A 14226-nucleotide genomic window follows, 5' to 3' on the forward strand; every position below is an offset into this window, starting at 1 on the left:
TTTAATTTACTGTGATGTCTTTAATGCATTATTTTGACATTCCTTCACAATAATTACAATACCTTCAAAATTATAAAATACAAGTAAATCAAATCAGCATGAATTTGGAGAAGCAACACATTCAGAAAGAATCAGTAAACAAGCAGCTATGGATAAAGTTGCACTACAGTGCAGCCATCACTTCCATCTTCAGCAAGCCACCTTGAGATAAAAACACAAAAACTTGTCATAGGTACAACGTATATAAAACTTAACAAACAGAAAAGTAAGAAGGGCCTGCTTCTGCACCTCTGCATTTCTAGGAGAGTTTTAACATTGACTTATTCAGGAGCAGTAACCAGCCTGAAAAAAATTGTGATTTTTTTTTGTATCCATATATGCATAATTTAAAAAGTAATGAAATTTGTAAATATATTTATTAAATTTACACATATTTTGTTTGTAGGTTATATAAGAGTAAGTGACCAGTAGATCATTTCAGTGGGTGGCATAATAAAATCAGGCCATTTTAGATTAAGGAAGTGTTTGCAAGTTATTATCCCTAAACTCCATTCCAGGGACTGGTTATATCTCACGCCTCGTTGCTAGCCAACAAAATAGAGAGTCGTGTAGTGGGCCCAACCCTTCTTCCACAGGGTCTTGCCTATGGAGGTTTTACTGTTGACTACATGGGAAGTAGGCCTGAGTCCAAAGCTAACACACCTGCAGTGAGATTGGTGATGACTGGCACTGTAGAGACAATGACATTCATTTCCAACGAGATTTAAAAGGCCTCCAGCACTTTTGCCAGGCTTATGAGAGGCTCCCCGATGTGATGGACCAAACCCTCTCTGGAGAGCTGTCTCCTAAGGCCCGAGCACAGAAGGAATTCCCAGCTGGTGCAGTGTAGTGTAACATCTGGATTTGCACCATGGGAGATATGGGCTGATGCCAATGGTTCCAGGCTGAAACACAACTAATCCTGACTGATAAAACAGCTCAAGGAAGAGCCAGAGCCAAGGAGAGGAGTGAGGTCTAAGTTAGACTAAAAGCATTTAAGCAGGCTAGCGGAAGATGCCGACCTCTTGTCAGGCTTCTCAGTGATGAATATCTTTTAGAGACAGCATTTTTACCAGATGAGTCTATTTTTTTTAAAAAAATGAGAGAATGAACCCATTCCCCGTTTACCCAGTATGCTGTGAGATGGGAAGCCCTTTGAGCTGAAAGAGGGTCACGAACTTATTGCTTCCTGAATCACAGGAGTACACCACAGCAGCTGGGTCCCTGAATACTCTGCGGGTGGACCTTCTAATCTCTCCTACTGAAATTCTTCTTTTCTTAATAAACATATATTTATTAGAGTAAGGATCTGACTCTAACCCACCAAGGTTCCTGTTAAATGCCTTAGTCAGCAGTCTGTACAATCAATCTGGATCTGTCACTCCCTCACTTTTTCTGTTTAATTTTAAAAAGTATAACAATTTTAACTGAAGTGACTGAGAAAATCTTGATTAAACAGTACCCCCTTGGTACTAAAACACAGGTAATACTATGATGTCATTCAAGTCCTTGTTCAAGGTAGGATCTCTTACATCCCAGTGTGTTTTTATCACATGACTTTAAATAAAATTCGAAAAATTCTTTGAAGAATGGTTGTTGAAAGCTATTTTTTGAGAGCTCTTTGCTCTGATCGTTGCGGTCTGAGAATACTTAAAAGCAAAACAGGTAGAGGGACATTGACTGAAAATCCCATTGTGGATTATGGGCTGAGCAACTGGGCGACAGTATGATCTAAGCACTTTTGCTCATGCCCACTAACCTAAATTTAGGTATTTAGAAGATTAGGTAGCACCTGAGCATATGTTTGGAAGAAGCTTAATGGAGCTTAGATGCAGATTTTAGTGCAGTGCTTTGCGGAGGGATATACTTATGTACTAAATGATATTAAACATTTTAGTAGATCTTCAGACTTGGCATTATGAGAGCTTGTAATGTTAGTTGAGGTTGGTAACGGCTTCACATGCTCATTACTTAGACTGTAGCATCCAACTCAGTATCCAAGAAAAAAAAAGATCACTGCCTTGTCTTGGGTTCAGGTTTGGGAGATGTCTTCCACAAACTGTCAAGTTTAGAGGAAGGATAAAATTAAATGTAGTTGGCTACCATTTCTGTTTTCAGATCATCAGGCAATGTCCCTCTTTCTAGATATAGGAAACTTGTAATACGTTTTCATATTTCTCTGTTCTCTAGTGCATTAAAAATCCTTTTTAAATCAAGAAACACATGAAGGTCTTTTTTTTCTACTGTTTACTCTGAAATGCTTTAACTGTATACTGTATACTGTCAGGAACAGTCACTCCAGATACACCTTCCAGTTTAATCTCCAGCTTCTGAGAAGAAAGTGTATTGATTCAGTTTGACGGAGACTACAGTGGATGTTCGCTTTGTACAATAGAAGCCCCTTTCCCCAACAGCTTTTTATCCAAATAAACTTCTAAATTTAGATTATTATCCTCTTGTACATTATAACACCATAAAAAGCTTTCTTTTACCTTTACTCCATTGAGCTGTATGTATCTTAGACCCATATTAAACAGACAATGAAACTGAATGATTTTAATGTTACTTCTGCACAATAGAACTAAAGAACACTGCTTTTTCAATTACTTGGAAAAAATACAGTATCTTCCTCTAAATATTCTTCTGACAAATTAGATTAAAATTGACCACCAAATTCAAAAGTTACTGGGAATAGACTAATACAAATACAGCACAGGTACAAAATTCTTACTGTTTTAGGAAATCAAAGCAGAAACAACTGACAGACTAAAAAGACTGCTACTAACTCTTGCTATGAAGAAAACAGCATGTAAAACGTAATGATGAACTGATCTACTGACCTGTTACAGTTAAAGCAATACACTGAATTAGATGCATCTGTGATTTCTACTTTTTCCAGAAACCAGCCACTTGCTGTAGAAGAAAAAAAAGAGCAAATTTAATATAATCAAAACACATATAAAGCACAAGAAAGGTTTTTGATTTCATTTCCAAACCTGAGTGATTCAGTACTTTCAAATGTATTCAGTATCAATAATAAAACTGAAATGTAGATAATTCAAATTACTACCAACATTCCTCTATTTTATAGAGAAGGTCTTTGATGTTTTTGACAGAAAATATAAAGGTAGATTTTTATTACAACTTAACTCATTTTTCCACATTGAAAGGAACAGGTAGTAACATAAACGAAACAGAGTATATGGTAATATTGAAGGCATTCTTGAAATACTATTTTGCCTTTTTCTGTAGTCTGAAATGCACTCAGAGTATCCCAAATGTATCCCTAATGTGCTTTCATCTCAGCATCTATCAAAACAATTAAAAACAGACAGAATTTATCAGTAGACTCAATTTCTTTAATGACAATCCAACCCTTAAACAACAGGAAAACAGAACTTCTATTACTCCTTTTTATTTAATGCATTTACCTTTATGTTAAACCAAGTGGTGAACCTGAACGCTTCTCATATCCATATTTCTCTGGCAGTAGTGATTCAGAGAGGTACCCCAATTTAGGCCAAAACTCATGTCTGTCTTAGTTTTAAGCATGTATTTAATATTCTACTGCAGTCAACTATGTTGCTATGTGGAAAAATACCTTCATTTGTGTGCCATAACATTTTCTTACAATTAATATAAAATATGAAGACTTTTTAAATGAAATGTTACTATCTGTAAATATTATGTTTTTGTTTATGTTTTTAGTTGTGTTTGTCAATGGAAATATTTAAAGCCAACATTTAAAAACTAAGGATCATATTGTTAGTAACGTAAAACCTTTTGTTATCCTTTGTATGTCTTAGAGATAAAACACCATATTGTAACAAATTATTAAGGTTTTCAGTTACTTGGACAAAGTATTAAGTAGACTAAAAATATAATACAAAAATATTTTGTGAATCGTACCAATATATATACAATTTAAAGGCATAGCAATGTTTCTCACTTTTCATGAACATTTTCAAACAATTATCTAGTAAAACTAGGTTGTAAAGGTGTCTACATTTTTCATCTCCAATTCCCAAGAGCCATTTATTGAAATTGTGAAGTACTTCTGGAACTCCTTTAATGAAATTTTGTGAATGGTTTAATATATCATAGGCTCTACTTGGAATATATGACCTTTCATGAAATCTCTGTAACTCAGAGCCAAGATTATTAGCAATAAAAATTCACAGTCTCTCAAATTTACTCAGTACTTTACAAACAAATATTAAGGCCTGTTTGCTCTCCTGAAAAGTTTATAATCTAATATTTTATCCTTTATTGATAAAACTCCAGCAGCACTCACTGAGAGCTCCAGGTATGGAGAAATCTAGAGTCAGTAAGGAAAGATTAGGAAACAGATGAAACACTTAGAGCAGGTGTTACATTTGAGGATGCCTGTGAGCATTACAGCTGATGTGACAGAAGACATTCAGACATAATTTCAGAGCAAAATAAGAGGAAACAAGTCCCGGATATAAGATGGATCAACATGCACCAGCTGTGCTAGGAAGGCAGTATTAACAACTATGTGAAGTTGATCAGGAGACAGAGAGGAAAGATAATCGTATTGCCGATGGTTTGGGACCCAGGAAATACAAGTTCAGTATGTATCTCTGTCACTGCAGACTTGTGTGCAGCTCTCAGAGCGCCAGAAGCCTGCTGGGGTGGCCTTCCCTTCCCAAACCAGTTCTAAGCTGAATCGCATGCATGTACTGCAGCTAACACTAATAAGATGAAAGTCAGCAGGAAGATTTTATTTATTAGAAGTATTCCAACAGATTTTTTTTTTTTTTTTGACATTTCAAAAACAGCACACGTGGGACGTGACTTGGTAGTTAGAAAAAAACCTGTTCAACTTCTGCCTACACAGAAACTGCCATTTGAAGGATTTTGCTTGGGTCTTCCTAGGTGTGATAAACCCTTGTCACTTTATAATGGCACACGAACTTAGATAAATGAGGTTTTATTTGGCTAAACCTATCTCTTTCTTATCAGATAGGTTAACTAAAATTCGCCTGTCTGACAAGAACATCTCAGTACAATCAGACCTTGCCTGCAAATTCTATTTATATATTTGTGTATCTCTGTTTCTTTTCAAAGCACCACTAAATGTAAGCTCAAAATATTATATCCCCTAATCTACCATCTAATTTTTTTGATAAAAATCACTTTTTAGAGATTATTTGTAAAGCACTGAACCGAGAAACCAGCTTCATGTCTGGGTGTGTACCACAGCCACGTCCTAACTTAACATCAGGGCAGGAGCTGGTGCGCAGCACAGCTCTCCTCATAGCTTTGTTTTCACAAGAAGGGGACCGTGTGTGTGTTTGAGGGAGCTACAGCATGCTTTGACAAAGGCCCCAAACCTGCCCTTCTATTTACATATTAATACTGCTGTGCTGTATAATAACCAGTTTTCATTCTCCAGAATTAGCTGCTACCTTCAAATCAAGTCTCTAAACAAATCAAATTTTTCCAGTATTCATTTTCTTAGATAATGTTCAAAGCTCCTTAGTTTGAAAATTCAATCCTATGTAATTTAACACATCTAACAGGAGTTTTAGCTGAACAGTGACTGAAGATCATACCTCTGGAGATATATACTAAATAGAGCTCTGTTAGCAAAAAATGTCAAGATAATTCAAGGGAAATGTGGTAGATCCAGAGGTAGTATAAGTAAGGATGGAAGAATTGACTTCATTGGTATACAGATTTGTATTAGCTAGCTGTAGCAGTAGCATGACTTTAAAAGCCCTTCCAAATGTCAGGCAGATTTCTGCACAGAAAATTTTTAAAAGCGTATTGAATATACGTATACTTACCAAACCCTTTGCCATCATGACCAATTTCAATTGAATGTAGGCTCCCTATTTTTTTGGTCATAATCTTGAACGTATCAACCTGTAAAATTAAAATATGGACAATTATTAAAAGTAATATATCAAAATCTGGAAACTTCTACATTTGCTTAGCTAAGTTCTGAGACTAATTGGTATCAATTCAAAATAGCTGCTGACACCTGATATGATTTATTTTCCTTAGTGAAAATATTTGCTATAGATCCTCTCCTACTAGGTCTACTTCAGTTTAAACATGAAAGATTCAGTTTTCATCTTATAGTAGAACAACTCCTGGCTTTCATATACAAGAAAAATATTTTTGTTCAGTATCTTATCAATTTTCAATTAAAAAATGAAGACTTCTCAAACTTCGCTTATGATACATAAATATATCTTTATGAATGCAAAAGATAAAAGTTTTACAGCACATACCATTAAATCTCTGAAATATGGTACTAGGCAAGACACTCTCTTACTTGCTCCTTGTGCCTATAGGTAACTATTTTCATTAACCTTCTCAATACGGCAGACACTACATGGGTAAAGATCTTTTAGAAGACATTCACAGACACCTTGGCTGAAGAAACTCAGACAACTGCAAGTAAAGAGATGTTTTGTAGTGCTGGAGATAATGAGCTAGGTCTCATAAGGAAGATATCTTAACTAGAGTTTTAATTATTTAGCCATTACCTTTCAAGAAATCCACAGGAGAAAGATATGGGAAATACATTTCTTGCTACATAAGGGTAACTATCATACTCCATCGCACAGGTGGCGAAGAAATGGGACAATCCTTTGTCAAAGGAATATGTTTATTAAAAACAGGAGAACATTCTGCTAAGATACTAGGACATCATACAGAGAATCAGCATTCTTATGCAAATATCTGTATCTGAACTAAGGATCTCTGAATGGCCTAAAGCATGATGGAGGTCAAAAACGGGTTGGTGCGTATGGTTCCATTTCAGCTGGTTATAGGCTCACAGACAGGCTCATAGCATCAGTTTCCATGACAAAGTAAAACTGTGGGATATAACAGATTGGTGAGTATTCAACACAAGTACAATATTCAAAGTTTGTGCAACAGAAGGAAATGTTGCACTTACATTCATGTGCACAGGCATGCATGCTTTGAATTTAGGATCGAGGAATCACATAACTAGGTGGAGGAGTGAATGCAGTATGGAGATGTGTTTGGGGCAGAGAAAGAGAACAACAATAGAGTCAGTCAGATATAATAGAGATAAAATGTTCCTCGGTTACTCTGGTGAAAAGGCCAAACACAGAGATAATTGAGCCTACATCTCATTTAATGATGTAGAAAAATGCCTGAAGTTCCAGAAAGATCTTGTCCATACGTAATGTACATGTTCCCAACCCAGAAATGGACACATCCTATAAAATCTATGTCCTCACCTTTCCTCTTTCAAAAGGATCTTGATGCTCCAGTGACTGAGAGAGCTGAAATACCTCAGATTTGTCTTCATTCCCAAATAAAATAATATGCACATTGGCATCAGTTCCTGCTCCCCTTTTGTCACCTGTGTATACTCTAATAGTATACTCTGTCAGATTTCCTGCTTGGCTTCCGTCTTTATGTGAGTTGTTATCTATGCCATTCTTCCTTTTGTCTCCTTTAATAACAAAAGATACTGGTATTTCTTTCTGTATTTCAGGGTTATTTGCATCCACAGAAAATGCTCTGCAAAACAAAACAATGTGTATTTTGATGCTAACTAAACTACATGTTAAAACAAAAAAAAAATCTATGAATTTATATGGGACATAAAAAGATGGGCATATTTTTAAAAAATAATTGAATAACCCACTTTGTGATAGCGTCATTTTAATCCAGTACCTGCTCAGTGTTTTCAACAATCATTCTATCAAGTGACTACCTTTACATACAATACTTACTCATTCACTTCAAATACATAGATAGGATCATCCTTTAGAGCTTCCTTTAAATGCAATTTTTTAACATCCAGTTTGCAGTCTACAAACAGGTAAATAAAATATAGTGAAAATGTTGCACTGCATATTCAGAAATTAGATGAAATCTGATTATGATGTAATGATGTTATTTCTATCATATTAAAACATCATTTATTAATCCACTGATGTATAACAACAATTTACTTTAAAAACTTGGCATCATTGTAACATTCCTTATTTTGTTCCTATTTTAAATTCCTACTTAGAAATTTAGGAGTAAACACTTCCTTACTCTTAGTGAAGCAAAGTAGTGATGTCCTCACCATTCTAGGACAGGCAGGCATACCAGATTCAGCATGGCTCAGGCAGGCACATTTGAGGAGCAAGAACAGGGTTATGTATCTGGTACTTCCTCCTCAGTTGACAAGAAGGTTGGAGCTGAGGCTCCATTCCACGTGCAGCACAAAGATTTGGTTGGGTGACAGGTATGAAGGATGTTTAGCAAGCTAACATGTACCTCTCCCATATGAGAACGGCTGCTCGCTGAGTTACACTTCCTTTTGAATCTTGTGCTGGGGACTCCAGCTACATGTGGTCTACAACACTGGCCTGAAACTCTTGCCGCTAGTCAGCTGTGAAGACTATTCTTTTTGCCCTCTCTTCTTTTATTTGTTCAGTGAACTGTACCCCAATGTCTCCTACTGTCATCCACTGTTGGAATCCATGTCCCTTTAATTATATCAATAAGAGTCTAAGTTAATAAACTCAGGCTCTAGGGGAGGAATCCAGAACACCCTGTTACACTTGTGACCTGCCCGGACAATGCACAGGGAGAGTCAGAAGCTTCAGGAAGAGATCTGAAACCATGGAAGCAGTGAAGCAAGAGCCACCTGAAGCCAGCTCACATACTGGAAGCAGCATAAATGCTTTACAGCAACACTCTGCCTGGGCTGACTGGTCCTGCAGGGTGCATCTCACCTAATACACTAAAGAGTAATGTTTTGACATTTTTGGTTCAAAGCCTCAGTCCAAACAAGTCAATAAACCTCCAGACACAGTTTGGACACCACTACTATCCAAAATGCTTTATCATCTAAATAATTCCATCAGAAGAAATGTAATTCTATACATATACACAGTCTTCTCTTCATAGCATAGACGAAGCCAATACACGCCGAAGTCCCTCCTATCTGCATGATGTTTTCAAACCTGACTGGAAAAAATCTTGCCTTTTGTGCTCTCTCTGGTGCCCTTTGGCAACCTGCAATTGACATAGTCAATGATCGTTAGTCATGCAGATGCCCATAGTTAACTGATCACTGATGCCATGGGAAACAAAAATATACACATTGCTCCCCAACAGCAGAATGATGGGTTTGTCCTTTTGCTTCCTTTCTCCACTGTAATAGCTGCAACTCAGCATGACATCCACTCCGAAATCCCCCAGTGGCCAAGGCCGAGGCCATGCTGTGGTAAGAAATGTGTTGATTAGCCAACCAATTCCTACAGACTTACCGCCCAAACAGCTGCTGCTACATGGTACATATAACTAATGACATCTCCCTCTTCCCTTGATGAAGGGGCACTAGTCTGGGTCTCTCCCTTCTGCTCAGTTGTTAATTTCACAAAACCTTGTGGTATGTAAATATGTCTTTAACATTTATAAACATTTTTCAAATTTGGTTGAATTTGAGTGGTGAGTTTAAAAGCTTATTATGAGAAGACAAAAGATAGACAAGACACAAAATGCAAACATGTAAGCCTTGTTTTCTTAGAAAACTATCTAAAAATGGTCAACTGTACTACATAGTAAGTAACAATTTGCAATTATATAGCAAATTTTATTACAGGACATCAAAAGACTTTACAGATAATTAATCTTTAGAATATTCCTGAGTAGCATGATAGCCATCGTACAGATGAGTCAAAGAGAAGTTCAAGTTATGACTGTTTTAATGGAGTTCAGTGGCAAAACTGTCATTTGTCTAAAAAGGTTAAAATCCCCTTCAGAATCTTACAGTAAGAAAACAGAACAGCTGGGGAAAACAATAAAAATAACTGAATCACAGACTGAAAATTAAACACTACCAGTTTCTTTGATGAGTTATAATTATTCTCCTAAATCATATCCTAATAGTGGAATACAATCACTAGTCTTAATTTTTTCATTTTTCTTTCTTCTATGGAAAAAAAATAGTTTATTTTCTTGATGCAAAAATGATAGTCTGTAGATCTAATGGTTTAAAGGCAGGCATTTTCTTTATAAAAAATTACTTTTTAATAAAAAAGTCTAAGAAAATTAAATGTGATTTAATTCTGTCAGCAACTGCGTTGCCTTTAACAGGAGGTTAGTTGTGTGATTCACATCACAGACTTCTTCAGAGAGTTAGCAAAAGTACTTTACCTGCTTTACTGCTGATTAAAAGAACAACTTTGTCTAGTTCTCCCAGTTCAACAGCATCCATAGCAACTACAAATGACTGAAATAAATAAAATTATTTAGCATTACAATCTTAAACTATATTAAATGAGGCATATAGGGAGATTGGGAAAAAATGTATAGGAAGTACAAGAATGGATTAAAGGATACATGTTAAGGTGCTTTAAGACAGAGTACCTCATTGTCCTCTCCCTGCTGGACATTCTCCAATGACCAGAGAAGCGATCTGTCCCCTGTGTCACCATGAGTGCCATATATACATGCAGTGATATGAACTACATTTCTCTCCACCAGAATATTTCTAGAAAATACTGTTATATGATACGTAACCACTGCAATATCAAAAGGAAAGACATCTTGTTATTATCATGCCACCACCTTTCATAGCTATTTGATAATGTAAAATATACAGTTAGATGGAATTAAACAACATCACTTGACAGTGACAGTAAAATCCAAATTGTTTCCAAATTTTTCCTTAGTTTTGTCCTGTAAATACAAACACTGGTGGTGTTCACAACTTCATATTAAATCAGAGAAAAATATGCCCGTTTCATACCGCTTGTAACAGTATCACGTTATGAAAAAACTATTACAGTGATTTACCCTTTTTATTAAGAGGAAACACATAATGGATGAAATTTTAATACATCTCAGGCTCATCACTGACTTGTTGATGTTCAAAAAGATTAACTTTAGCTAGGTTAAGATTAACACTAGCTTATTTCCCTAGATAAGTTCCCCAGACTTCATCTGAGAGACAGAGAGAGAAGCTTCTTGCATGCAATTCACAGCACATAAGTTAAGTTGCTGTTTTGAACTGTATCTAATGGGGAGTATCTACTGACTATGGAGGGAGACCAGCAAGACAAGTCTACCTCAGCTGAAGTGATAACTCATGAATCTGTGCAGTGTGTGATTTATGCAATGGTTATAGTTATTTAGTTGAAGACAAGATGACAATATCTGAACATCAAAAGTAAATGCATTTACATTTTATCCATAGAACCAAATAATGTGAAAGTTCTGAATATTTACATTTTTAATCATCTACCTATTATCTCTTTTTTATTCCTACATACACCCTAGTAGAAGGGGATGAATCCTGACCTTGCAGAAGGCTTCTCTAGAAGTGGGTCAAAGCTTAGATCAGTAAGCCACCCATTCCAAACTAGACTGCTTGTGTAAAGAGATCACTTGCATCCTTTGAGAGCCAGAAGACAAAGCCCAGGTAAAGGGGATAACAGGCTGTTATTATCTTTTCACCTTTCGGATCTAATGATCACTGAAAATCCTGAGTTCAGTACAACAACCAACTTATATGAGCCTTGTCTCATTTCCCCAGCACCAGCAATAGGAGAGAGGCAGCAGACTCATGTTCTATGCCTACCAAAGTGGAGCAGCTGCATGGAAAGAAATCCGAGTGCTATAAAGATAAACATAACGGAATAGTTAGATATTTCCCAATTGGCTAACCTCTAAAACAGAAATATTCTGATACTTTCTAATTCCAAGGGGCCTACGTGATAGATTTAAACCTACAGCTAGGTTTAAAATGGAAAGCAAGAGCTGACACTGTCTATGACAACCAGGCATAGTATGGTAAGATGCAAGAGAAAAGAAGAAATACATGGACTGTATGGGATACAGTGAGTGGGTTATGTTAAAACCAGCAGGAATAATGAGGAAAGGAAACAATATATTTGGTAAGTGAAGCAGTGCCATCCAATGAGTAGGTCACTACACAGAACAAAGAAATCTGAGCAGTTTTATTTTCGGCTCTACCTCTGATTTGCTACTAGACCTCTTTTTATTTTACTTGACCTCTGTTTTGTCACAGTCTCCCAAATCTCAAACTTGAGAAGTGAGGCCTGACCAGCCCAAAATGGGAATGAAAAGACTGCATTTGGAAACTTGTGTCAAGGATCACTATGTCAGGGAGCAGGAAGAGCAGGACAGCTTCGCAAGGGGGATGAGCTGGGAGCCGAGGACAACCCCAGTGCAAGCAGTGCCCTCACTGACCAGGGCAGAGTCCTGCATCATCTGACCATAGCCGGCAGAGCAAGGTGCTGGTGACAGGGTCCATCGACAGTCTCATACATGGCAAGCAAAGAACCAGGGCTGGGGTCCATCCAGGGAGCCCAGCCAGGGGCAGAGAGAGATGGGGCTAGAGACTGGACGGGAAACAAGGCTATGACATAGATCCAAAGTCCATCCAGGAGACAGGGCCAGATACAGCCTAGAGACAGGCGCACCTACAGTGTAGCTCAGGCAGGGATCGAAGGCCCAGGCCTGATTTTAAACAGAGCCCAGGGGCCCAGGGCAGAAAGTGAGTGAATGCAGGTCCCAGGTGAGGCCTAATGCGCACTCACAGCCTTTGCATACCATAGTCAATTTGAGTTGAGTGAACTTTGGATTATACAATAAACAGACCTGGCAGAGTACATTGCACAAAGAGCAGCAATTGAAGCACACTAATGCAGGTAAGGGAAGAGGGCTGAAATGCTTAAACAGTGGTCTTTGGTTAGGAGGTGGGGTCACACCATCACAGGTGTGGGCAAAGAAGCTTTATCTCCATAGAATATTGAATAGATTGGAAAGGAGAAAGATGAAGGGAAATATCTTAAAAGAAGTGTCACAATAAGGATAATAAATATATGAATTTTATAATTCAATTAATTTTATAAAATTCATAATGGCTTCATGTGGCTCTATTTTAACTTCTATGGGACTAATCAGATATTTGAAAGTAGCATAATATATTTTTATTTAACCTCTTCACTATTTCATTGTCTTGCCTTTAAAGCTACAGTAATGCAAAATTTACCTTCTATACAACCCTGTGTGCGAGGGAAGGAGCACTGACTCATCCCTGGGGATCCCTGAGGTGTAAGCATCTCAGAGGAAGGTATTGTGAAGAGAAACTGATTATGCATATACTCAGTTGGAGGCCTCTCCCTATTAATACACCCAAAGACACATGCTGGCTGGTACACAGTCAGATCTCTGGGGTCTGCATTGTATTTTATCAGCTGTATTTTGATGGTGCCAATTAGCCATTAGTATATGATTCATTGCAATGCCAAGTACAAGATCAAAAAAAAAAAAAAAAAAGACAACTAAGAGATGAAATACTAAGGTACTCTATAAATGATACAATGCTGAGCTGTATCTGAAATTTAACAGCAAATGTCTCCTGGTTAAGATGATTATGATCAGCTGCTTTCCATTCCAATTAACACAATGCAGGTTCTGCTTTTAGCAGAAGAGAAGAGAAGAAGAAGAAGAAAACCAAGGAGAAAATAAATTATACTTAAAAAGCTGACAGAGAAGCAAAGCTCTTTTACACAATAAATTGCAAGTAACTTTGTGCATTCAGGATCACTTTGAACTCCATGCGTGCCACCTGCTGTGGCACGTGCTTAAAGCTCTCTTGGACATGAAATGGCAAAGATTTGGGGGAATGTGTTTCACACTGTCCTAGTTCTTTTGTTTGCTGTGATTACAAAATGTAGTTACAAATCCATCCTTGAAGACTTCCAAAACATACATGGAAACAAATAAATGCAAGAGATGAGTTTTGTTTGTTTGCTTTTTTACCTAAACACATAGGTAATATAATAGCTATTCCTTATTTGGTGACTTTTACCTCTAGGTCTCAAAGTATTTTACAAAGAAGGAAAATTTACCACCAAAAAAAGCAAAGAATAGGAAGTGATTTTTTTCAAAAAAGAGATCAGTTGCAAAGCAAGAGTCTGAACCAAGGTCATCAGGGTTCCAGCCTTGATGTCTATTTGTCATCCACACTGCATCATTCTCCCACTGTTTCTGTGTGCATGTACTTGTACCCATACATATATCCACATGCAATTGCGATCAGTCTTTGCAAGGGACACACTCATGTACTTATATTAATTTGAAGGTCCTCCTTGTTTCAATCTTGTGTATGGGAGGTGAAAGCCATTAAGTCCTATTCTGTAT

The 14226-nt window shown here is 37.0% G+C and overlaps 1 protein-coding gene across 1 annotated transcript in view; it reads right to left on the minus strand.

The window, feature by feature from the left end:
• RP1 (RP1 axonemal microtubule associated) overlaps nucleotides 1-14226 on the minus strand; it is a 179329-nt gene continuing 165103 nt past the window's right edge. The window contains exons 51-57 of the mRNA XM_026097880.2: nucleotides 10423-10577; nucleotides 10210-10285; nucleotides 7788-7866; nucleotides 7287-7572; nucleotides 5853-5931; nucleotides 2880-2952; nucleotides 1-201 (exon numbers count right to left, since the gene is read on the minus strand). Of these exons, the coding sequence (XP_025953665.2) occupies nucleotides 147-201; nucleotides 2880-2952; nucleotides 5853-5931; nucleotides 7287-7572; nucleotides 7788-7866; nucleotides 10210-10285; nucleotides 10423-10577 (803 nt within the window). The 3' untranslated portion in view covers nucleotides 1-146. The remainder of the gene's footprint in view (nucleotides 202-2879; nucleotides 2953-5852; nucleotides 5932-7286; nucleotides 7573-7787; nucleotides 7867-10209; nucleotides 10286-10422; nucleotides 10578-14226) is intronic.

This window comes from Dromaius novaehollandiae, chromosome 2 (assembly GCF_036370855.1).
Source record: "Dromaius novaehollandiae isolate bDroNov1 chromosome 2, bDroNov1.hap1, whole genome shotgun sequence".
In the NCBI taxonomy this organism is placed as follows: Eukaryota; Metazoa; Chordata; class Aves; order Casuariiformes; family Dromaiidae; genus Dromaius; species Dromaius novaehollandiae.